General features: G+C 36.1%; 1 protein-coding gene across 1 annotated transcript; it reads left to right on the top strand.

The window, feature by feature from the left end:
• The first annotated feature begins 4,693 nt into the window (after positions 1 to 4,693).
• txnrd3 (thioredoxin reductase 3) lies at positions 4,694 to 24,195 on the top strand. Its single transcript, XM_065293895.2, has 16 exons — positions 4,694 to 4,996; positions 6,653 to 6,713; positions 7,418 to 7,527; positions 8,160 to 8,267; positions 8,376 to 8,448; positions 8,534 to 8,653; positions 9,050 to 9,192; positions 12,291 to 12,406; positions 13,330 to 13,555; positions 13,664 to 13,756; positions 15,846 to 15,922; positions 18,393 to 18,549; positions 18,631 to 18,738; positions 18,817 to 18,912; positions 19,373 to 19,507; positions 22,915 to 24,195. Exons 1-16 carry the CDS (start codon positions 4,880 to 4,882, stop codon positions 22,975 to 22,977), a joined length of 1,803 nt encoding a protein of 600 aa, XP_065149967.1. The 5' UTR covers positions 4,694 to 4,879; the 3' UTR covers positions 22,978 to 24,195.
• Positions 24,196 to 26,021: the final 1,826 nt, after the last annotated feature.

Below are 26,021 nucleotides of genomic sequence, written 5' to 3'. Positions count from 1 at the left end.
TAAAACAACAAATGTATTTATTACAAAGCAAACATGGAAAATAACCAAAATACATGATGCTAGTTCTCTGTCAGAGACTACAAAAGTTTGAAGTTCAGATATTTTGACTTTTATATGTGACAGTAAAAGCACAATCGTTGTATACAATACAATGTTATTTTCAGCATTTGGTCAGAAAAGGAGAAACACAGGCGTTGGGTTAAATGTTTATATTTGACCCAACAATGGGTTAAAACAACCCAGCATAGGTTAAATCTCTTTTGGGGTTAAAAATATACAGTAACCCAGCATTTTTTAAAGTGTATATATTAAAAATATAGATCCATACAGCCAGACAAAAAAACATTTAATAAGAACCTCTATGTATTAAAGTGTTTATTTAAGTGTCAATGATCATAACACAGCAACACAACTCTGTATTAGAATAAATGTCATTGGGTGGTTTGGTCTAAGTATACCCAAGGATATTGACTTTCTTTCATGGCTGTTTAGATTTGCATGACTCACTCTCAGATCAAAGCAACAGCGGGGGATTCAGTCACTTATCAATAAAATAAAAAGAGTCTGAAGTGAGTCCAGCATTCACAACACAAACACAGTAAATCTGACGTTATTTCTGGGTCAGTGGGGAGACTAATGAGAGCGATAGTAAAAGGAAAACAGCACACACGAGCAGATCCTGATCGGTTTCATCTGACAGAGACAATAACAGACTGTTATAATGGTTTATTTATGGGCTTTCACACAAAACCTTCCAGAGAAAAACAATATAGAAATCTGTTATCACAGCAATGAAACAGCAGAAAGTTTACTGCCATCTTTCTCATCAAAACATGGGAGAAAAATAATCAAATGTACTTCCTCCGGATCACAAAACACAACAGGGAATGAAAATAATCACTGGCAACCGGTGCGCTCGTCTGTTTGGGCACTATACAGAATCTACTTGAAAACAGAACTCAAATCTAAACTAATAAACGTGTTGAATATCTTTCAACAAATATTTTCTAGACTATTTTAAGTCGTAAAGTGAGATGATGTTTTGAAATTGAGCTGATAAATTATACAAGTGCACCAAGTCGGTCAAATGCAAATATTGCTTACATTGTTCAAAACAAGATTTTTTCTGATAAGAGATGTGTGATGTTATCAAGTATCTGTTTACAATATTCACCTCTTAATTCTAAACAAAGACTTTAAAATGTTTTAAGGCATCTTTTATTGACTCCAAACAGCAGGTAAAGTAAATCTGTCAGGCGTCAGTAATTGTGTCTAATGAGATGAACAGAGCCATGAAAGGATGTTGAAGGTTAACCAATCACAGATCTTAATTTCTTTTGAATTCTCATAGATGAAGTGATCCATAGAAAAATGTGTGACCCCACAAATTCAATGTGTTTCCCACACTAATCCTGAATACTGAACACTCTTCTGTATGTATAACTATTAATAAATAGCAATACTTACACAAATGATAAACATTACAAATAATAAATACATTATCTCATGATTGATCTTGGCAATAAAATGATTATTGTTTCAATCTGTTTCAATATTTGTGTTTACAGTTTATAGTCCAGTAGTCCATGGAGAGCCATTCCAGAGCATTGTAATTCATCTCAATGACAGATTGTTTGTTGTATGTTTGTTTTTCATCATCTGTGCTGTAAATGTGTGTTACCGATCATTCAAGAGCGACAGTAAGTGACACCAGGAGACCTGTTAGGTTTTGGCAGCACAAGAAAACACACACATGCATTTCTTTACTAATGACTATTTTAAAAGCAACGGGGGAGAGAAAATCTATAAGTCTATTTCACAAGTCTTCAAAACTAATTGGTCCTGGGTGAAACATCTACAACAATATAATAAATGATTTGGTGTTTTTATTGTATGTTGCAGTTCAATATTAAAACAAAGTAGGTTCTTGAATCTGGAAACAGTACAAGTGTTGTGAACAGAGCCATGTATGTGTGAGAGCAGTCAGTGGATGTCTGGAGTCACATTAGCACGAACAGATTAATGTGTGCAGATCTGACAGTGTATGTCTGTGAATTCATGTGTAAGGCTTCATTCTGATAGAGATAAGAGCTGTCGTGAAACACAAGTTGTCAGTCTATAGACTAAAACATCACTGATGTCTGACACACTTTACATACAAACTCTAACATCCCTCACTCACTCACACACTGAACATTCAAGCAAAAATAATTATAATTGATTACATAAAAACAAATGACACCAAATGACATATGAAATAATCACTTATCAGCATTTGATACCTGGCTTTTCTTTAAGTGTGTAAATATGTTATGATATTTGAGTCCTGGGAGAAACAAGAATACAGGTGTAAATAAACCCTTATAAAAATTAACCACGGTTTTATTGTGGTAAAAGTGTGGTAATGTTTTTTGGTGTATTGATTACTATCAGCAAAACCATGGTTTTACTACACTTACTATTGTTTTTAAATATGTTTTTTGAAAACCATGGCTGTCAAAACCATGGTTATATTGTACTTACTATGGTTTTTTGGTTTAAACTGTAGCAAACCAATGGTTAATTTTTGTAAGGGAATGTTTATGAATCCAGGAATGATTTAATGTTGAGAGGTCTTTATGTTTGAGTATAATTAACACAGTCTCACCCCATTTCGTCAATATTTGACGACACTTGACCATTCGTCATATGTTGACGTGAAGGGTATACCTTTCGCGTCATTTTTTGACGAACTGGGGACTTCAATACTATTACGTCCGTTGCATTCTCTTTCCTATTTTATTACCATTTGCGCGTCGGTTTAGGGTTAGATTTACATAATGACATCCCTACCCAAACCTAACTCTAACCCCAACGCCAGGTGACAACTGTTTCTAACCCCAACGCCAGGTGACAACTGTTTAATTTCGCGTACACTGTTTAATTTCGCGTACACTGTTTAATTTTGCGTAATCTAACCCTAAACCGACGCGCAAATGGTAATAAAATAGGAAAGAGAATGCAACGGACGTAATAGTATTGAAGTCCCCAGTTCGTCAAAAAATGACGCGAAAGGTATACCCTTCACGTCAACATATGACGAATGGTCAAGTGTCGTCAAATATTGACGAAATGGGGTGAGACTATAATCACCAGCTTCACTTCGGTTGACTTTGTACAATATTTCTAAACATCATGGGCATCATGAGATCAAAGACTTTTGTTTGTGACAGTATAGGAATCTGGATTGGTTCATTCTGTATATTTAATCACACTGTGCATGACTAACTATAACTATAAACAGCTGAACAGAAAAACATAACATGCAAAAGCTGCAAACATGAACACATGTTTTCTTTTCTTTATGTACTGCTGAATAAGCTGTAGGAGTTTTAGGCAACACTTGTGTTTATGATTACTGTGTAGTGTATTCATATTTAAAGCACTTGCGCCCTCGTGTGGTTATTGCATGATACAACAATATAATATATATATAATGTATAATAATTCATATTATATTATTACATATTATTATATTATAAGATATTTATTGTATAAATAAACAAATAAATACCTATTGAGCTAAAAAAAATTGTGCATTTGTTTACATTTTAATTTATGAAATTAAAACTTCCACCACCAATCTTTGACACCCATATTGAGATCTCTGAACTGGGATTATTTTTATTCTTATAACAAATTCCTAAATCAAACATTTAATATAGAAATTGTCCCATGTTCTTTTGCAATAGGAATTCTGAAGACACTAATCAAACGTATTTTTCATGCAATTTTTCTGTTCATCAGTTCATCAGTTGGATATCAGTTCAGGACTGGTTAATAGAAAAGGAGGTGTTTGTTAATGGTTTTCCCTTTACTCTACAACATATTTTATTTGGAATATTCAAAGACTGCTATGTTAATATTTATTTGCTTAATAACATTGTAATATTTCGAAAATATTTCATTCATAAAAGTAGATTATTTCAATCCCTTCCACTACTCATCATATTCAAAAATGTTTTTCCAAAGTCCTTGATTAAATGAGAGGTCAGAGTGCAATTAAGCGATCTTTTGATACCACATGATTTGTTGTGATATTGCCCTTAATTATTTTATCCTTTCTTTTTTCTCTCTATCTAAGTTTATGTAAATTATATTTTTATTTATATTTATTTATTTTCTTTGTCTTTTCTCTAAATAATTTTATTGATTATACTGTGTTGAGCCTTACATTTCAATCCGCTTATGTAGAATAAACACATTTGCCTTTGTTTTATCTACAATTTTGTATTCAATTTTTTTTGTTGTATTTTGGACACTAGGTGGCGATAGTGTCCATAAAACCACCTCAAGGGTTCTAGGAAATCGCCTGATGGTTACTTTGCGCTTTTTGATGTTTCTTATCTGTCATATTCATCATATTTTTTGTGTATTCATCAGTATATTATTAATTAGAATAAATTTACAATTAAATAGTTTGAATCACTATTAAAGTTTTACAAAAATGAACTAATGGTCATTTGAACGATTTAAAATTTCTCAAAAAGCCATTTAAATAATTTAAATGTTTACTTTGCAGTTTAAATTATGTTATCAAAGTATTAGAAGTAATAAAAAGTATTTCGATTATTTTTTTATGATATGTTAATGAAGTTTTTCTGTCAGGCGCACGCAGGTCAGGCTGACGGGGTCTTATGTAAGAAGAGGCGCGCGCGAGGCGGAGCGTCATTCACCCGGTTGTTGGTAGTGTATAAAGTTGTCATATTTTCATCTGTCACGTCAGTTTTTAAGTCAGATCATGAATTTGTTTTAAGATCGAGTTTCGTATTATTTACAACCATTGCCTCAGGAAGCGTAAGAGCGCGGAATATCGATCAGTGATCAGTTATCGATCACCATGCCGCCCGTTGAGAATGACACTGGTCGCGAGCAGATCAGATTACGGATCAAAGATCTGATCGATTCTAATCAGGTGCTCGTGTTCAGTAAGAGCTACTGTCCGTACTGTCTCAAGGTGAGTTAACATTCGAGAGAAATTCACGATATTTCAAGTTAAAAGTTACTTCTTGAGCTTTATTAATGTGTTCATGACGTATGTAAGGGTTCGGAGATTTTGATGACATTTTAAACGTCATTTAAATGTCTAACTTAAGTTATTTTGAGTCTTTGTGTACAACTTTGTGTATTTGTCAGGGCCACATATTTTGACAGTGACATGAAACGTGTACATTAACTTAAGTTAACCTGTGTGAACATTGTAGGTGCTATTTATGGGTTAATTTTAAAGGGATAGTTCTCCCCAAAATGAGAATTCTGTCGTCATTTTCTCCCCCTCATGTTGTTACAAACCTGTATACATTTCTTTGTTTTGATGAACACAAAAGAAGATATTTTGAGGAATGTTTGTAACCAAACCTAGCATGAGCCCCATTCACTTCCATAGTATTCTTTATTCCTCCTATGTAAGTGAATGAGGTGCGTGATTTTTCATTTTTAGGTGAACTGTCCCTTTAAGTCTGCTTTATCATTAAATCTGTTTAGGGTTGTGCGTAGGGGATAGGAAATATTACCCTGATAAAAATAACAATGTTGGGTATGTTCTCAGTACAAACAGTGAAACAGATCTGTGTGTATTTGTTGTCCAAGCACACATGGCTTGGGCGAGACATTTCTAACCCAAATATCTCTTAGAAACCTGTTTTGTTTTTTATAGTTACATATATGTTAATCGTTAAGTAAGTGTTTAATGTCATGTAGGATGGTTAAGATGTTGGGTGTGGTAGCTTCATTTCCTAGACAAAAGTTATGGGAATGTTCTTATAGTTATGTGTGTATATGGTTGTTTAGTCTGATGTTTGTTATCTAGTTAGATTATTGGGACATATTGCCTATAGCATGTTTTTCAAAATAAAATTTATTATTATTATTATTATTATTATTATTAAATCTATGATTTTATATGTTGCTATTTAAAAGTTATTCTCATCGAAAAATGACTGAAGTTGTATCGTAAGGTTTTGGTAAAAGGTAGAGATGCACCAATATATCGGCCAATAATCCGTATCAGACAATAAAAGCTATATTTTTTTTACAGCCGATAGTCATGGTGGATATATCCTGTCTATTAAAAGAGATCAGGAAAATGCGTTGAATTTGAGCTCTGTGTATAGAAAATGTAAAGAAATATCACGTGTATATTATAATGCTTAATAATATTAATGGTCATTCTATGAATGAATAACATTCAGAAAATGTAATCTTCAGAGTTAAGTTAATGCAAGTTTACCCACCAAACTATCGGTATCTGGCGATATCAGTCAGAATAATCAGCTATCAGTATCGGTGAAAATTTTCATATCTGTGCATTTCTAATAAAAGGTGTGTGTTTTTTTTTTCTAAAATTGTAGTATTGATTATTTTCATTTTAAGTCAATAAAAGTGTGCATTAAGTCTATATATCAATTTTTTACACATCAGTCATTAAATTGTCACAGATATATTTTACTCATCTCTATCAGTAGCTATTTATTACTTCTCTGTGTTACAGTGAGTTTTTTGTAATGTTTGAATAAGATGATAAAGGACAAAAGTTTGTCGTCATGTTTATGTTATCTTCCTATTGTTAAATGTGACTCGGCTAAAATCCTAACATGGTTTTCTTTCATTTCAGGTGAAGGAACTCTTCAAAGAGCTGAATGTGAAATGTAACGCCATAGAGCTCGACCTGATGGGTAAGATCCCAGAAACTGTCAATCATTTGCATATTTCATGGCGTATCTTAAACAGAAATGAAGAACACAGACATATGGACTATTTTTAACTTGATGTTGTTTTATTAATTGCTACAACAGCTATTGTTTTAATGTATGCAGTTTTACATGAGTTTTACTTTGATTAATGTTGTTTTACCTATGAATGTTTATCTTTTTTATTGCATGACTAGATTTTAAAGGCGTAGTTCTTCCTGTTGTGTAAGTTAACTAAAGTCAGTTAAACAAGATTTGAGTATTTCCACTTTACTTAGTGTACTGATTGATATTATGTCGTGTTCATGGGGTTTTTTGCTCACCTGGCTGAGTCAGTGCTGAAATGATGTCCTGTGGTCTCTAAACATTAACTTCAGAGTTCAGCGCAATGTTCAAAGCACGCATTGAGACCTGCTGAGTCACTCCAGCGTTACTAATGTCTCAAATCATCTTTACATTCATTATCTTTACCCCTAACGTGACCCTGATCGTTCTGTTTTACTGTGAATTTTATCATTATAGCCATCATGACTATATGACAAATATCTCGTAGCTGTTAAACTGATTATCGTTAGTTTCAGCGGCAGACCTGATCCACATCTGATTTGATTATTCATCCTGGAGAGCAGATGATGTAATGGTGTAAGATGAGCTGTGTGATGAACGATCATGTCTGATCTGTGTTTCAGAGGACGGATCCAACTACCAGGACCTGCTGCATGAGATGACCGGGCAGAAAACTGTCCCCAGTGTTTTCATCAATAAGAAACACATTGGCGGCTGTGACAACACTTTAAAGGTAGACATTTACTGATTGTATTTGCTGGCATCTCCCTTGCATGAGCTTCTTTCTACAGAGATGGTTTTAGCGATGTCTGATCCACTTTGAAGCTCAAATGTTAAAAAAAGACAAGCTGAAATAATTTCCGGTCATAATCGAGGTTTTTCCACAGACAACGTTGTACCGTATTTTAAATCTGGAGTATTTGATGTTTATGGTTGAGGTCATGATCCGACTTTCATCTGGGTTTCAGCTATCAACATATGAATGTGTGCACCTGTATATCTGCATCACTGTGGGTTTATGGTGGCCAAAGTCTGAAGTCGATGGTTTTGTGTCTTGCAGAAACCTTTAGATGATCCATCAGTTGTCTGAATCAAATGTGTTCTTTACGCAGCATGCGTATTCATCATGATAAAATGCAGAAGTTAAAAAATACCCCAATTCACTCCAGAGACTTCAAATAAGACCTCAAATGTGTTAAAGAAAAAAAATCATTGAAGTTCTGTCCTGATTTACTCTCGACCTCATCTAAACCGCAAGCTGTTTTTCCTCCCTCGGTTAATCGATCTGAATAATGCACGAGTGCCTCTTCACAATGGCTCTTATCTGTGCCATTGCTAATGATTGTCTGGTTGTCATGGTAACAGGCTCACAAAGATGGCGTCCTGCAGCAGCTGTTGGGTGAAGGGAGCGAGGTGTACGACTATGACCTCATCGTCATTGGAGGCGGCTCTGGAGGCCTGGCGTGCTCAAAGGTGAGGGGTCCGCTCATGTATGTAGTCATAGACCAACATAGCAGCCAGGCCGTTTATCAGATTATCAGATGAGTTTTTGCACATAGTGTTCTGTTCTCACCCAAACAGCAAGCAGCGGCGTTGGGGAAGAAGGTCATGGTTCTGGATTATGTGGTCCCGACGCCGAAAGGCACGACCTGGGGTAAAGAATGAGTTTTTGATGTAAATATATACAATTATTGTGTAAATGTTTGCATTCTTGTAAAGGTATGGTTGTGTGTTTGTAGGTCTGGGTGGCACGTGTGTGAATGTGGGCTGTATACCTAAGAAACTCATGCATCAAACGGCACTGCTGGGTACAGCCATGCAAGACGCACGCAAGTTCGGCTGGGAGTTCAGTGAACAGGGTGAGACACAGTGCTTGTCCGTCTTATGTTACATGCTGATAATAACTGGGTTTTAAATGTTACTGTGATTAAAAAAAACTAAGTTATGACAGTATGTGTTCATGAAAGGGTTACAGTTGTGTTGTAATGTTGTGATTTTTAAGCTGAAGTCTTTGTGTTAAAAAGAGGAAATTAGTCTGACAAATGATGATGATGAAATGTGGGAATTTAAGATTTCATGTGATGAAACTCTTTTGTGAATATTGTAAGACTGTGATATCCCTGTCTGAATTAGACGATGAATAAAAAAGGCAGAACGTTCCTCCCACACACAAGCCAATGATCACAATGTTTTTGCTTTATGGGGTCTCTGAGGTTTCAGCTTCTTTTAATGCATTATGTGTTTTCCTTTTTAAGTGACCCACAACTGGGAGACGATGAAAACCGGTGTAAATAACTACATCGGTTCATTGAACTGGGGCTACAGGGTTGCCTTGCGTGACAAAAACGTCAATTACGTCAATGCGTTTGCTGAGTTTGTGGAGCCACACAAGATCAAGGCAAGTGTGTTTCAATAACACTAAATCTAATATTCATATAACTACACGCACACACACAAACTGAATATTACAAAAGAGATGGCATTGTTTTTATGGTTAGTAAACTTTCATAACATAAGAAATGAGTAAATAACTTTTCAGTAGATATGAAGTGGATAGTTTTGATAACTAACACACAGTTATAGCTCTTTAAACTGGGGTCACACTAGACCAGCATCATATCCAGATTATAACCGGTTGCAGAAACTGGATATGATTTCGGTTCAATTTCTGTCAACGAATTGCTTTTGGACTTCCGTAATTCTGAATGGGCATTTGGCTGGTTTTGTTACAAAGACGGAAGTAAAAGCGCAAATGAATGCTAGGTAATAAAAGTTTAATTTCGTCCTTTAATATAAGTGAGTTGTATTTTGTTTAAATGTGACATAGAATGATTGAATGGGATATCTATCCTTGTTCTGTGATGTGACATGTGGACAACAACATTTTGGTTGGGTCTGTAATGCTTTAGAAGCTTCCTAAAAACCTCTCAGAAAGCTATATTAGGGTGGGGGATTTTAAACGCTTCGTTTTGCACCTGTTTGGCGTCCATTCGTGGCTTAACTGGCAACCTCATTATGAAATGCAAGCATTTGATGCTGATTGGCTCCCTTTGCTGCCTTTTAAAAGAATGTAAAATTCGCCATCTTCAGAACATGGACAGACCAAAATCTTACAGATAGAAGAGCACACCTCGGGACACGACTTCGCGCAATTTACTTCCTGTTGGAGGCGAGAGGCCGGATGTATGCAAATTATTTTGAAGGGGAGGGAATTAAATGAAAGTGGGGGGAGTGAGATGCATTTTACGTAATATGTATCCGTTGTTCAGATTGGGCCATTTTCTGGCAAACATTCCTAAAGGAGGAATTTAGAAGAAACCGAGATGTTCAGAAGGTCTAGCACTTTCGTATATTCGTGAATGAGGGTAGACTACCGTTATTCAACTTAGACAAGGTAAAAAACTTATTTTCATTCTCTGTCACCTTTAAAATAGTAATGAACTCCAAACTAAACATCTGTTTTAAAGTAAGGGGGGAAATCTGATTCTTTATTACAGTAACAATGCGTGTATTTGAGTTTTATATCATAATGTTTGAAATGCATACTGATAAAATGTATACCTTGTAAAAAAGCATCTGCCAAATGCGTAAATTAGTGCCTTATAGCCATAATAAGTGAAAAATCGAATTGAGTAATATTCTTTTTTCAAATTAGCCGATTAATTGAAAGAATAATCGCCCGATTAATCGACTATGAAAATAATCTTTAGTTGCAGCCCTACTGTTATTTTTAGTTATTTCCTCTACCCAGGGTTCCCACAGGTCCTTGAAATCCTGAAAAAGTTTGTGAATCTGGGCCCTGGAAAGTTATTAAAAAGGAACTAGGGTTGTAACGGTGTGAGATTTCCACGGTATGATAATCATCTCAGAAACTTTCATGGTTTGCCGGTATTAAACACTTATTATTATTGTTATTATTATTATTATTATTATTAGCTACAATGAACCTTACATTAATAAAAAACAGATAGGGGATTTGGGTTGAACATATGGTTTATTATATTTTTTTTATTATATTATATTATAACTTTTTTGGGAAAAAATACATTTTCAAAAAATGTAAACTTTGATTCCTAATCTTTTTTGATTCTTTTAATTTTATTATTTTTAATAAAATGTTAAAATACTTCTTAAATTCTCCCAGAGCTGCTCTGGATATATTAATTTGTTCAGATTTTCATATAGTGAGTGAAATGGATAGTTTTTATTATATGGCCTAAGTATAATCAACTTAAATTGATCTGTAATATAAATCACTTAAATGGGCTTCAGTGCCTCTTTTTGCTGCCACTCTTCTTCCACATTTCTTGCAAACTGGATCTTCTTCTTCAAGGGTAACCACGCGTTCGTTTTACGTATTCCCAAAGTATTCCCATACTGTAGATTTTAACATTTTTTTTCTGGGGGGATAGAGGATAGAATTTGTAGTCTCTGACATTTTCTCTGCTGTACATAAACGAGTGGAGTCTAGCAGTCACTAGAAAAATGAAGTTGCATGTGCGTAGTAGCGCAGGTGAGATCTGCTTTATTTATTTTTCAAAACCGCGTATAAACAAATGTTTACGGTATGATAATCGTAAAAGTTAATATCAAGGTATACCGGTATACCGTTACAACTCTAAAAGGAACATAAATAGATATAGGTCATTGAAAGTGCTGGAATCTATGTTGTGTGAGAAATATCAATTTTTCTGGAAAAAAATCCATATTATTCCCTATGTAGTGTAGGATGACATAATAAATCCTCTAGACTTTTTAGGGAACGTGCTAAACTGTTCGTTTGAAATGCTTTTATCTCCTGGATTCAAATTTTGCTCAATACCAAAATGCTTTTTTTGCATTTGTTTGACACATGAAAACTGTTACAATTTATCTTTCAAGGTAACACAATGTAATCTTGCTGTCACTTGAAATGTGTCCCTACATTAAGTGCTTGAATTTGAGGGTATTGGACCTGGAAAGTCCTTGAACGAAGTTTACCGAGGTGTGGGAACCCTGCCTACCAGAAAGGTCACGCTTTGACGTATTAAATATCTGTTGGTCTTACGCTGTCACATGCTGCGAATTTGAAGGTCAAAGTTCACCAAACTCGAACTTTGAACTTTTCACATTTCTGGTCTGAAGCATTCACATACATATGAATGAAAGTCAATGAAAGGAAAAGTCTAGTGTGACCGTACCCTTACTGCGCTATGATGACATCACTACACATCAACCATAAATGATTCTTTTATATGTCAGCGTCTTTTACCAGAAGGATGACGTTTAATATTTTAATTTAAAAAAGCAAGTGTCTTATTTGTTGTGCTGTGTTGTAAATATAGTAATTGCTGAATGTCTTTAACCATCAGCTGTGATTAGATTCACCATATAGCACAACATCACGTGTCTTATTGGTTAAATATGCACTGCAATTTATGACTCTAAAGTCATTAGTTGTATTAATGTCCAGATGCTGTGAGTTAGTTTAACAAATCTTTTGTTTACTCTTATTAGGCGACAAACAAGCGTGGTAAAGAGATGTTTTATACGGCAGCTAAGTTTGTGGTGGCGACAGGAGAAAGACCTCGTTACCTGGGCGTCCCTGGAGATAAAGAGTACTGCATCACCAGGTGAGATGATCTTCATAAACGCTCCCCAGAGACCAGATCAAACCTTACATATCAACTCCAATCATTAATCACCCTCATCAAACAAGGGTTTAGTTAGTTTGTATAGGTTTACAAATAAGACTTTAGTGTTTGATCTAGGCTTTGTTGTATTATTACAGCAAATAAAGCAGGTTAACTTTGTTTGAGACAAAAATATACATGTGATGGATGGTTCAACATGCTACTTCTATTCAAAAGCCTTAAGGTTAATGGGATATTTCAGCCAAAAATTAAACTTACCACATGATTTACTCACCTGCAAGCCATACTCGACATATATGATTATCTAAAATCAGATAAACACAATCAAAGTTATATTAGAAAGTGTCCTGGCTCTTCCAAGCTTTATAATGGTAGTAAATAGTGCTTATGATTTGATATTTTTACTACATTTGCATCGATTGCAGTCAGAAGGCCTTTTTTAACCTCCTGGAGCTGTGTGGATGGACCTTTTTGGCCTTCAAATCTAAAGCACCATTTACTACCATTATAAAACAAATATAACTCAGAATGTGTTTGTCTGAAAAAGATAATGATAAAAATGGAGGATGGCTTGCGGGTGAGTAAATCATGGGATAATCTTAATTTTTGGGTGAACTATCCAGTTAAGGGCACTTTAAAACGGATAGACCTCACTGTGACTGTCCAGAAGTGGCACTAAATTTACTCTGAACGTTTGTGTGGCTTTGTCATTTATCAGAAGAGGAACAGCATCTGTGGTTTTCACAATGTTGACTTTTGTCTTCGTCAGTCTTTATGATGCTTAAACAAACATTTGTCTTGATTTTAAAAGAGGAATAAAGTTCATCTGTATTTTATTATAATTTATTAATTAGTATATCCTCGTTGTATCCTCATTCATTCTCTCTTTCGTGTTTCCGCAGTGATGACCTGTTCTCCTTGCCCTACTGTCCCGGGAAGACTTTACTGATCGGAGCGTCGTACGTCTCTCTGGAGTGCGGTGGCTTTCTGGCTGGTTTGGGCCTGGACGTCACCATCATGGTTCGCTCCATTCTGTTACGAGGGTTCGACCAGGACATGGCCAATCGCGCGGGTGAATACATGGAGACTCACGGAGTCAAATTCCTCAGGAAGTTTGTTCCTGTCAAGGTGTGTGTGTGTGCTGTTATGACATGAATCTGAAAGTATTAGCCGCTATCTGATGCAGCTATGGTTAAAACAAGACTGTGATAAACCTCAGATGTGATTGTTTCTCAGATAGAGGAGCTTGAAGCTGGAACACCGGGCCGACTGAAGGTAACGGCCAAATCTACAGAGACTGATGAAATCATCGAGGGAGAATACAACACTGTGAGTTTGAAAACTTACTACATTGCTTTGCCTGTCTGCTACTTACATAAGCAACACCGCTCTGAAACGTTACGTAGGCAAAGAAAGTTGATCTTTTATATATTTATGTTTTATTTGATATTTCAATAAAAATATAGAGATTACATGTCAGAAGGAACCTTTGGGAACAGACGCCATTTGGTTATTGCAGTCATCTGCATTGTTTTGGATCAGAAGCCATAACTTTGGATGAAGACATTTACATGCACAGAATAAGTGGTTAACTATCAAAAATCTGCTTATAGAAACCTGTTTACATGCAAATCAATAAACCGGCTATGCAGACAATGGCATTTACATATGGGATCTGAAGAATTGTCAGGTTTCTCGTACAAAGCTAGTTTAAAAAGCTAGCGGGAAATCTCTCTTAAGCTGATTGTAGTTTTTTCTCATGTCTGCAGAACCTGTACATATAACGTAAGCTTTTATTTTCGCCCATTGTTTGAGTCGAGCGCAGACTTTTATACATTTCTTTGCACTTACTTTCACGTGTGACGTTTATCTTTCATAACATGCACAACATGAATAAAACTGTGGGAAAGCCGGTTAAGGTGTTTGCATGCAATGCAAAATGAGTGTTCCCACGGGTCCTTGAAATCCTTGAAAGTTTGTGACTCTTGGCGAAAAAAATTCAAGGCCCTGGGAAGTTTTTGAAAATAAACATACATAGATACAGGTCATAGAAAGTGCTTGAATCTATTTTATGCAAGAAGTTTTCTGGAAAAAAAATCCATATTATTCCCTGTGTAGTGTAGGATAATATCATAAAAATTCTAGACTTTTTAAGCACACGTCCTAAACTGTTCGCTTTAAATGCTTATATCTTCTGTATGCGAATGTTGATTCATACTAAAATGCTTTTTTTGCATAGTTGTGTTTGACACATGAAAACGTCTCGGGTTACGTATGTAACTGTTGTTCCCTGAGAAGGGAACGAGAAGCTGCGTCTCCCTTGCCATACTTCCTGCGTCCCTGTAACGCCGTCTTTGGCAATATTTCAGATAGTGATATACTTGCTGACTCTCGCATCACCCTGTCTTTGTCGTTAAGCCTCACCATTGGTTGAATTTGATATACACATTCAGACGCACTTAACCTTGGAGGCGTTCCCAAAGTGTCACCGCAGTGACGCAGCGCGAGTTCCCTCAAAAGGGAACTGTAACAATGTATCTCAAAAGGTAACACAATGTAACCTTGCTCTCACTTAAAATGTGTCCCCACATTTAGTCCTTGAATTTGTGGGTATTGCACCTGGAAAGTCCTTGAAAAGTCCTTGAATTTGAAGTTAACTAAGGTGTGGGAACCTTGTCTCATGTCTACAAAACCTGTACATGTAACATGAGCATTATTTTCTCCCACTGTTTGTGTCGAGCACAGACTTTAATGCGTTACTTTGCACTTATTTCCACATGTGACATTTCTCTTTCACAAGTGGAGGCATGTGCACACGGATAAAACTGCCGGAAAGTTGGTTAAGGTGTTTGCATGCAATGCGAAATCAGGGTAATGAGCACAAAACTACCTGTGCCGATCAGTTTTTGCTTGCGCCGTTTGTGGGCTTCCCTCCTAAAAAAACGTTTATGTTTACATGAGCCCACGCATAATCGGCGTATGTAAAAGTGTATTTTATATTTTTCTTGTCCGGCTCTATTATTTTTTATTATTGTGTGTCACTTAAGTCATTTATTTTATAGACCTTTTACGAGTAGACGTCACAGTTACGTCACTGCAAGCTGTGTGCTCAATGTGGTGGCTGAAAAACAGTGAAACCGTGTTTGCAAACACGCAAATGGTCTATTAGTTAAAGTTATTTTCTGTGGTAATCTTCATTACACCACAAACGCTCTCAGTAGAGTTTACATTATGCCATTTGGCAGACGCTTTTATTGAAAGCCACTTATAGTGCAGTACAAGTTATACATTATTATCAGCCTCTGGGTTCAAACCCATGACCTTTTACATTGCATAACCATAAATCTACAAAATAATGTAACTGATCTTAAACTGGAACATGAGTGTTTGTTTAACACAGTCTCTCTCTCTCTCTCAGGTGTTGATCGCAGTCGGTCGTGATGCCTGTACGGGTAACATTGGACTGGATAAAGTTGGAGTTAAAGTCAACACTAAGTATGTCTACTCCTTCCTTGCAACATATTTCAACCATGACTCCTTCCTGCATTCATTCACAAAGACCTTTGTTGTCATGGTAACACAAGAGTGGGTGTGGACAGCCTGAGGGAGGGCAGGGATTGTAAAGTATCACGGTGAATCAGCAGTTTTCTTACTAAAACAACAACACTTGAACTGAAGACAAATCTTGTGTTTATACAGTTCACTGTGTTACAGGGCTGGGATGTGAGAATATATACACTTATAAAGGTGTGTGTGTGTGTGTGTCCATACATTAGAGATTAGAGACTTGTTTCATCATTAGAGAATGATTCAAACAGTCATATGATTTATAATGACCTCTATACACACATACATACATGCATGACTCTCTTATATTTCACCCATGAGTGAATCACCTCCTGACTGATTCATCTGAATGACTCGAGTCTTTGAATCATGTAGTTTATATGTAGGCGTATGCAAGCTCATTGTGTATCTGTACTGAAGATGTCGATCTTTCTCAATAACTTGAGTTGAGTGTCATTGCTGCTGCGCTGAGATATTTAACATCTGAACTAAAGTGTGTTTGACAGCAGACTTCAGGTCATTTTTTGAGCATGAAAGCTTTTTCAAACCTGGTCAAAATCTAGCTAAAAATCTTTGTCTGGGCTTCTGTTCAAGTGAAATGATAGCAATAAAAACAGACTTAAAGGGGACATTTCACAAGACTTTAAGATGTCAAATCCTAAAGTCCCCAGAGTACATTTTGTGAAGTTTTGGCTCAAAAACCATACAGATAATTTATTACATGTTAAAATTGACACTTTGTAGATGTGAGCAAAAATGTGTCATTTTTGGGTGGGTCCTTTAACAGGGTTTCTGTGGGGTCTTAAAATGAAAAAAAGTCTTACATTTGCTGATCTAGGTCTTAAATAATTGCCTGTTGCTTGTGTATCGTGTGCATTAGACGTGACGTGTCTCCTCAATTTAATTATTTCTAAAATATAACAATGTAATTGTTTTGTGTCTAGATGCACACCAGTAATGTATTTTGTAAGGTATAAATAAGAACTAGTCCTCGGAAACCACCAGTATATATTTTAATATTTTGTTATTTGGTTTGGATCATTTATTTAAACCAATTATTATTCTTTCATCATTATTGTCATTGTAAATTCTTTTGCCCACTTATGTCTATTTTTATTACCAAAATACTAGATTACGTCATCATCATTAATTGCCAAAAAATTGTTAATGAAAACTAGGGCTGGGCAAAAAAATCGATTTTTCGATTAATCGTTTTTTTTTTTTTTTTTTAAACGTGGTCGATTAAAAATCGATTCTCAAAGAGCAGAATCGATTTTTTTTTTTCATATTTATTTCTGCAAACATTGACCGGAGGAATGGAAGCATTTTAGATTTCGCAAGCAAGACCTGTTGTGGCTTTTAATTTCTTTTTATTAATTACCCACTTGTAAACTGCTGTTCACTGTTCTTTTTTATTAATATAGTATGTGTATTAAATCTATATTCATTGAGTTGAATCGAGAATCGAGTATAAAAACCTACCTGAGAACTGGAATCAAAAATTTAATCGAGAATCGGAATCGAATCGATTTGATAGCTTGTGAATCGAAATCGAATCGATCTGGAACATCTGAATCGATACCCAGCCCTAATGAAAACCATAAAATTAAGTTAAATTCAAGGCTATATTCTATTCTTTTTTTTCTTATTAAGGATTTCTTAAAAAATCATCCTGAAGTCTCAAGGGGAAAAACTGTCTCATAATTATTAACAAAGTGGTAAAAGTCTTGTCTAGTCTCTTTCTTATGAACCCAATCTCTTGTTTTGTCTTGCGGGGTGTCTCGTCACACCCTAAGAAAATACATCCTGTTTTTGTCATGAAAGATAAAAGGTCTTAAAAACACATGGACGCATGCACATAGGGCTGCACGGTTTGGCTAAAATGTGAATCACGATTTTTCTCCATGAGAATTGAGATCCCGATTCTCTTAAAAGATTCTCATATTTTCAACAAAATAACATTTATTGCACTCAAGTAACAAAAATGTGCTGCACCGGACTTTTAGTTATAATAAAGTGTCTTCAAAGTCTCTCTTCCTTATTTTAGAAGATGGGTAACATAAAATTTGTTGGCTGTTAAACATAATACAATTAAACAGTTAAACCAGGCTCGATGACGTATGCAGCTTGCATATGCGACCTAGGGGGGCTGCAGCCTTCCGATGAAAAAACGGCCAGAGGTAACTTATTTCCTTGCCTTTTTTCGGAACCAATATTGTTGCATCGTCACTCTCTCCGTCGCCACCAGGATTTTCTGTTTATTATGTGTAATTTTACTTTGACTTTGTGTGACCCTTTATATTTTCCTCTGTGTTGTTACTGGGACAGTAGATGTTTTAATAAAACTGGTGTCCAGCTCCACCGGTCTGAATAATCCACTTCTCTGTTCTCCACTCAGAAACGGGAAGATTCCAGTCAACGATGAAGAACAGACGAATGTTCCTCATATCTACGCCATTGGAGACATTCTGGAGGGAAAGTGGGAGCTGACGCCTGTTGCCATCCAGGCGGGAAAACTCCTGGCTCGCCGCCTCTTCGCTGGATCCTCGCTAAAGGTCTGTCATGGTCTTTAAAAAGCGTTAGACAGAAACTGTGTCAGCTCATGCGATTACTGATCTGTTTTTATCCAATGACAGTGTGACTATGTGAACGTCCCTACTACCGTCTTCACTCCTATGGAGTACGGCAGCTGTGGTTATCCTGAGGAGAAAGCTGTGGAGATCTACGGGCAGGAGAACCTTGAGGTGCGTCATCAGACTGGAAATATTAATAGTGATAATGATAATAAGGGAGTTTTAATGACGCTGGTTTTGTATCTGTAGGTCTATCACAGTTTGTTCTGGCCGCTGGAGTTCACGGTTCCTGGCCGGGACAACAACAAGTGCTACGCCAAGATCATCTGCAATAAACTCGACAATGTAAGACAAACATCCGTCCACTTTAACCCTGCTTTCAAAAGAGTTTTGCCAATGTTCTTTTAGTTTTGAGTTAATATATACACTGGGGATTATTGCTTTTTTCAAAATAACATTATTATTATTATTATTCTTATTATTATTATTTGAATCAGTGTTTATGTCTTCAATAAGACCATGTGTGACTGATGTGATCCTGTCTGTGTAATCCTGTTTAAAGTCTTATAATCTAATGATAAGATTTGATTTCGCATTGATTTCATGATCTTACTCTGTCAATATTAAAGATATCAGGATTATAGTTTTATCACTGAAAGTTCTTTATAGGATGATTTGATGTAGAAAACCATTAATAGCAGAACATTTTAGATCTGTTTTGATTTGTTGAAAAGCATCTTTATAATCTTAAACACATGTAACTTCAGAAAATGTGTGTTAATCCGGTGTTAATTCCTGGTTTCAGGATCGTGTGATTGGCTTTCATTATTTGGGTCCTAACGCTGGAGAAGTCACGCAGGGCTTCGGTGCTGCCATGAAATGTGGGATCACCAAAGATCAACTAGACAACACCATCGGCATTCATCCCACCTGTGCTGAGGTGCGCTCCCTTCAACAATCACTACTTTAATATTCAACCATCACTTAAAAATCAACATCCTTAACTCTTTAAGCATCCCCTTAGGGCAAACAGTAAAAACTGTGTCTGTTTTGATCATCGCTTTAAATCTGATCTCTAACCAAATCTTTAACAAAAACGAAATTTTCTCAGCTTTTTGCTCAAAATTAGGTATTTTTGCAAAATATTGCATTGTTTCTTTCGTCATGTTTTACCCAAGTAAATATCTGCTTCAAAGATGTTAAATGATATACTTTGATGAAAATATATTGTTAAATATACTTAACAATACTTTTTACTGGCCCGAACGTCTCTCACGTTCCTCCCAGGCAGTCCTTTATGTTGAGCCCTGTGGTATATTAAAGCAATAAACCCCGAGAAGCAGTGGGTTACCAGTGCATTTTATAACAGCTAAGGGGCGTTGTTAGGCACGACGCGAAGCGGAGTGCCTAAACCCCCTTAGCTGTTATAAAATGCACTGGTAACCCAACGCTTCAAGGGGTTTATTGCGTTTATAAAACCGTTACTTCATATGCATAACGTTAGCGGGATTTTATCAAATAAAACACAAATAAGTTGTAATTAAATTAGTACAAATATTTAGGGATGTGCATTTATGTCATTTTTTCATTTCGATTAATCCATAGGTCTGAAGAACGAGTACTCGATTAACTGGGGGCGGGGCAATCAAAGGGGCGGGGCGTACACGTCATGGTGAAAATGAAAATATTTTGATTAAAAAACTCAAATAAAACTTAATTTTGAAGAAACTACGACAGAACAATGAAAACAAACTAGATTATTAATGAATTAAATGTTTTTAACAGAAACCTCTAACAGGAAAAGCTGCGTGATGAAGTGAAACTAAAGGGTTAATAAACACAAACCGAAGCCCTTTCTATTTGACGCACTCTGCATAATATTAAGCCTTTATACAACATAAATATACAACGTGCATCTATCTGCATAAAATGCAAGACTTCAACTAAGGTTTCAACTAAGTTATCTAAAAAAAAAGAAAGTTTAACTCCCTTTGTGGATGTGCATCAAAAACAGCGCACTTTTAAACACGTCCAGTCAAAGTTCAAGCTTCATAACATTAAGCAGCTTTAAGTATTTTGCTATCATGCGCGTTTAGCTGTGTCGTGTCGTCCTCTTACCTCAGTCAAGATGTAATGGTAATGCTGTATGGCTCTCTGGTATCTCTTGACATTTGATGTTTAAATATGAGATGATAATCCATTGAACTTTTGACGGCGCTGTACATTTTGCACCTGACTGACTGTATTTCCGAAAATCACGACATCCTTTTAAACCATAGTGCCTCAGTGATGTGAGTTGTGGCTGTCTTCACGGGATCGGCGGGCTGGCGGGCTGCCGCGCATTGCGCGGATCGGCGGGTTTCTGTTGTGCGGTCGCGCGGAATTATCTGTTTGTTTTTGAATCACGCATGGTAATGTTACTGATGTCATACGTCGGTCTGCGTAGCTTGACACGACGTCAAACACGCATCTCCAGACCCAGTCTTTACTACCACATGCGCTTGTAATGCTAACCAGACATCCAAATGCCGCCATATCCACAATAAATAAATAAATAAACCCACATGATCATCGTTTTCGTGATCGATCATCGATGCCACGTTCGAGTACTCGAGCAATCGAGTACTCGTGCCCATCCCTACAAATATTAGTCTTCCGCCAAACAAAGTAGTTCCTCAGAATCAAGTGTGACTGAAACAGAGCGCAGTTCCCAACCAACACAGACACAGCAAAGACACAATGAAAATATGATTTAAGACTGTGGTGTTTATTTTATAAATCACCATTTATCTAATTTATACATTAACATATATATTGTGCTGTTGAAGTGATGATCAAATATGTTTGGAAGCATGCTGAACTCTTTCCCCGTCAGCGTTTTTTTTTTTTTAAGTTGCCACCCAGTTTTAGTTTAATGCCTTGCAGAAAAATGATCTTCTCTAAATAAACATAAAATATCAAATGAAAGAACAGACCATCCGCTTTAAAACAAAAACAAACAAAAAAACTTTCATTCATCCTACCTTCATTGTTCTCTTATCACCTCCCAAATTTTTTAGCTAAAAGCGGAGATAAATCCATTTTTGTGAAGAACTTTTGTAAGAGATCAGATTCAGAGCCTGATGAAAACATTTTCAGTGTTGAGTGAATGCGTCAGTGTTTAAGTTGGGTAAGATCGCCACCCAGTGGATAATAGCGGACGTCTGAACTTGAGTTATAAATTCCCCAGACAACGTTTTCTCTTTATCGACGAGATGACTCAACAATATTTATTGACATTTATCTGGATATCGCCATTAATTGTGCAATTGTAGACAAATAAAAAATATGATTATAGACTGTGGTGTTTATTTTCATAAATCAGTACGCAGCAACAGTGGCACAGTGATACTTATGTAATGTGGTCTGAACCATGAGGTTACCAGTGTATTTTATCATGGCTTAGAACGCGTTTCAACCAATCAGAATGAAGAACCAGAACTGCCCGTTTTATAAATATTTTTTTTACAAATGACTTATTTGTGAGTTTTACTCAGATATATGTCACCACGGAGGAAATAAGACAATAGCTACTTCCGTTTCATGGCAACTCTAAAGTGCCACTGTCATGAAAATCAAGTTTTTATTGTTGCTTATCTCTCGGTGGTGTTTTTAATATGCTTTAACTCTCCTTATCAGCTATGTGTCTGAAACTGCGAATGTGGCATCTATGTACGTGTGTATATAGTACATACATGACTAGTGTGCCTTTAAGATAGGGCGCAGCAGTCTCAAGTCTCTGTTGTTTTAAATTAGAGATGGAGCAGAGGCGGTTCGCTTCCACAACACTCACTCTTACTGCGTACCATGTGAGACGCCCATAATTTGCATATTCATAGATCCACGTTAATAAGGTCTGGGTGTAAAGTAAAGGTCTTTGCACCCTGGGTCTTAAATATTCATCTGAAATTTAAGCTCATTCAAAAATAAATACGACCTTGTGTTGTGTCAATCATGTTTACACACTGCCTCCGAAACTTTTGTCTGTTATAAAAAAATACTCGGATCAGGTTAAATTTTCTGTGTTTGTTTGTGTGCATGCATGACAAATTTGTAGGGTGATGAATAAAAAAAAATGCATACAAAAATTGTGGACTAAATGGGCAAAAACGAAATAAACATTCCAAGTTATTTTAATGCATGAAGAAAAACTTTCACATAAGCAGTTTTGATGCTTAAAGATGAGTTTTATTGATAAAATTATTAATTACAGGATTATAATATCTATATAACTTTGTTGTTCCTTCTCCCTATTGTGAAGCATTGTATTAACCACACAACGTTTTCTTGCGCCTTTTCTTTCTCCAGATCTTCACCACTATGGAGGTGACCAAAAGCTCAGGTGGTGACATCACTCAAGCAGGCTGCTGAGGTTAAACCCTGCTCGTTTATCAGGCTGTCAGTTACTAGTTGAAACTAGTTAAAACTGGGTATCTTCCCTCTCCTCTCAGCTTATGAACATCGAGTCTTTTAGTAATCTTTCTCAGGTCATCCACAAACGCATCAGATTAATGTGATGCCGCTCTGATCTCTGGAGCCTCTCGTGTCTCTGTAGTTTTCCTGTGTCCTCATCCCTTCAGAAACCATCCGGATCCGTTCCTGCTCGTGACGGAAGAGTCCAGAAGGAATTTAGTGATGGGTGAAGTCTAGGCCAAAATGAATGAGACACGATGATGGCCCTTCAGAGGCGGAGCTTCATTAGATTCAAAGAGACCAATGGTGAGGTGAGGAGCTGGTGATTGACAGCCTGTTAGACAGCGGGGTTACTCTGCTCGCATCCATCGACAAAGTCAGAAACGCACCAATGAGTGTCTGTGATTCACATGTACAAAGTTATACGCACACACCTGATCACTCGTGGTGCTCTTTGACGTTTTAGCCCGTAATGCACGTTTAGTGGAGGGCTGGGACTGATGTTTTTCTGCACTTTGACGTAACACACATATTTACATAAACTCGTATAAACTGATGTAGTCGGCTGCATGATGCTTGATTCTTCAGCTTTGGCCTTTAGACGCACAGGACTGCTGTATAACATGAGCTCATTTACTTATTATGGTTGTCGAAGTCTATTTTTCTATATTTAATAGGTTAGATCATGTATTTGCCATCAGTTGCTTCAGAAGCACCGACATTCCAGTCCTGGATTGTTAGAAATGGGATTCACGTCCCCTTTTTGTTATTTTTCAACGTAGTGCTCAAGTAACTAAGAGAAAAGAACTGAGAGCACATGAAATGCTGCACGTTTCTCACTTAAAGTATTGAAACTTAAATCCTGTCCCTGAAAGTTGGACTTGCAAACTACATTTTGTAGTCTGTGATGTCTATCAAAGCACTTAAAAATGACAGAAAATAATCTGTATGTCCATATTTTTATACATATTTCTTCATGACTGGCTTGAATGTTCTTGGAGTTTGATTCATGTAGCTGTTTTTCTTCTGGATTGTTCCTCTGTATCATTTTGGCTTTAAGGATTGTGAGTATTTAAGGGTTAGAGCTGATTTATCTGTTGAATGTACAAACATTTCTACCACATCACTGTTTGTCATTCTAGTCATAAACTTTAATAAACTATTTACTCAAACTTGTTTCTTTTCAGTTTACCTTTACTTAACATTTTAGAGAATAAATTATGTGATTTTATATGATAGATGTTAATTTCTGAATCAACCAATAATTATAATAAGATAAAAATAATATAATAAATATAATAAGAGAAAACATGACTTTCTTACTTAGTATTTTTGTCTTGTTTTTAGTAGAAATATCTAAAAATTCTTAAATCAAGATGCATTTTCTAGATGAGTAAATGACCTAAGAAAATAAGTCTAGTTAGGTTAAAACATACAAAATGTATGTGAATTTGTGCTTAAAACGAGCAAAAAAAATCTGCCAATGGAATAAGAATTTTTTTCTTAAATTTACTTAAGTCATTTTTGCTGAATTTTTCTTGTATTAGTCCAATGGCAGATTTTTTTTTGCTTGATTTAAGCACAAATTTGCTTAAATTTGATACGTTTCGTCTAAAAACTAGACTTATTTTCTTCGGCCATTTGCTGATCAAGAAAATACATCTCGATTTAAAAGGTTTTTAGTAGAAATATCTAAAAATAAGACAAAATTGTCATTTTTGCAGTGTCCCCTTCTGACATCACAGGGGGAGCCACATTTCAATGGCCTATTTCTTCCACATGCTTGCAGAGAGTGGTTTGCCAAAACTAAGTTACTGGGTTGATCTTTCTTGCATTTTGTAGGTTGATAAGCATTGTGGACCCAATTATTGCACTTAAACATGGAAATATTCAGATTTTCATGATATGTCCCCTTTAAACTCAGAAGATTGGATGGGCTTTTTGGGTGATAATGACGTCTCTAAAATAACTCAAGTGTTGTCTCTTGATCTACTTTTTTTGCTACAGTTTGTGATTTGTGGTGGCACAGAAATAAGTTGCCCTTTAATTCTTAGATCATAAAATTGTGCAGGTTTGACCGTATAAATGTGATCGATAATGCTGGAGTAAAAATCTCTCTTCACCCCAAACGTCTAATTCAACTCTTTAAGACTCCCAATGATGTCAATGCTTTCTTTAATTCAGTAAACGCACTGTATTAAACTCTGAGGCTTTCGTTCACCTCAGACAGGCGATTGATTTATGAATATTCACATACATGCAGTGGTTATAAAACGCTTCATTCAATTCCTGGACAGTAACAAAGCCACACACGCGCACACACCTGCTTCTGTGAAGTGCAGGTGTATTTATCTGAGACAAAGAGCGCGAGAGACCCTGAGAACATCATGATAAAACGCTTCATTTTCATCTGTTTCATTCAGTGAATTAATAATCACAGGCCTATAGATCAAACAGACCCCATCTGTTTGTGTGTGTTTGTCCAATGCTGTCCTATCTAAAAAAGAGAATGTTACAGATGTCTCTTTATGATTGGTACAAACTGCAGATAGCAGTGTTTTTAATCCAGAATATAGTCAATTTTCTAAAGATAACTGAGATGTCGTTACTAGTCAGTAGTCACTAAATAAAGTGTTACTGTCTGCTATTGTAATATCAGGGGGTTACAAAAATTGAAAGGCATGTAACGTAAATAAATGACATGAAACAGCTATGTTTGGAGATCCAGAAATTCCTAGTAAACTTTTCCAGATGTATTTGCTGACTAGCTTGAGAATCTTGGTGCAGACTTAATACCACTCAGTAAATATCATGTTAAAAAACACATCTTGTAAACACATCTTATGTAGTTGAACAAGTTAACTTTTTTTAAATGCATTCGAAAAGTATGCACCCACAGATGGTTGGCACCCCCCGCAGCCCCTTTCCGACTCTCCTTTCGATTTATGGGCTGGATAAAGATGATTGGATGGCCACATTTGGCCCGTGGGCCGCCAGTTGAC

The sequence above is a fragment of the Paramisgurnus dabryanus genome, chromosome 7, assembly GCF_030506205.2.
Source record: "Paramisgurnus dabryanus chromosome 7, PD_genome_1.1, whole genome shotgun sequence".
Lineage (NCBI taxonomy): Eukaryota > Metazoa > Chordata > Actinopteri > Cypriniformes > Cobitidae > Paramisgurnus > Paramisgurnus dabryanus.
This window is presented reverse-complemented; position numbering and strand designations above follow the sequence as displayed.

Bases quoted from the DNA above. Each gene is read 5' to 3' on its own strand.
- txnrd3 (XM_065293895.2), top strand. From the start codon at position 4,880: ATGCCGCCCGTTGAGAATGACACTGGTCGCGAGCAGATCAGATTACGG. The intron at 9,193-12,290 runs GCAAGTGTGTTT...TACTCTTATTAG, and splicing joins TGGAGCCACACAAGATCAAG to GCGACAAACAAGCGTGGTAA. The intron at 15,923-18,392 runs GTATGTCTACTC...TTCTCCACTCAG, and splicing joins GGAGTTAAAGTCAACACTAA to AAACGGGAAGATTCCAGTCA.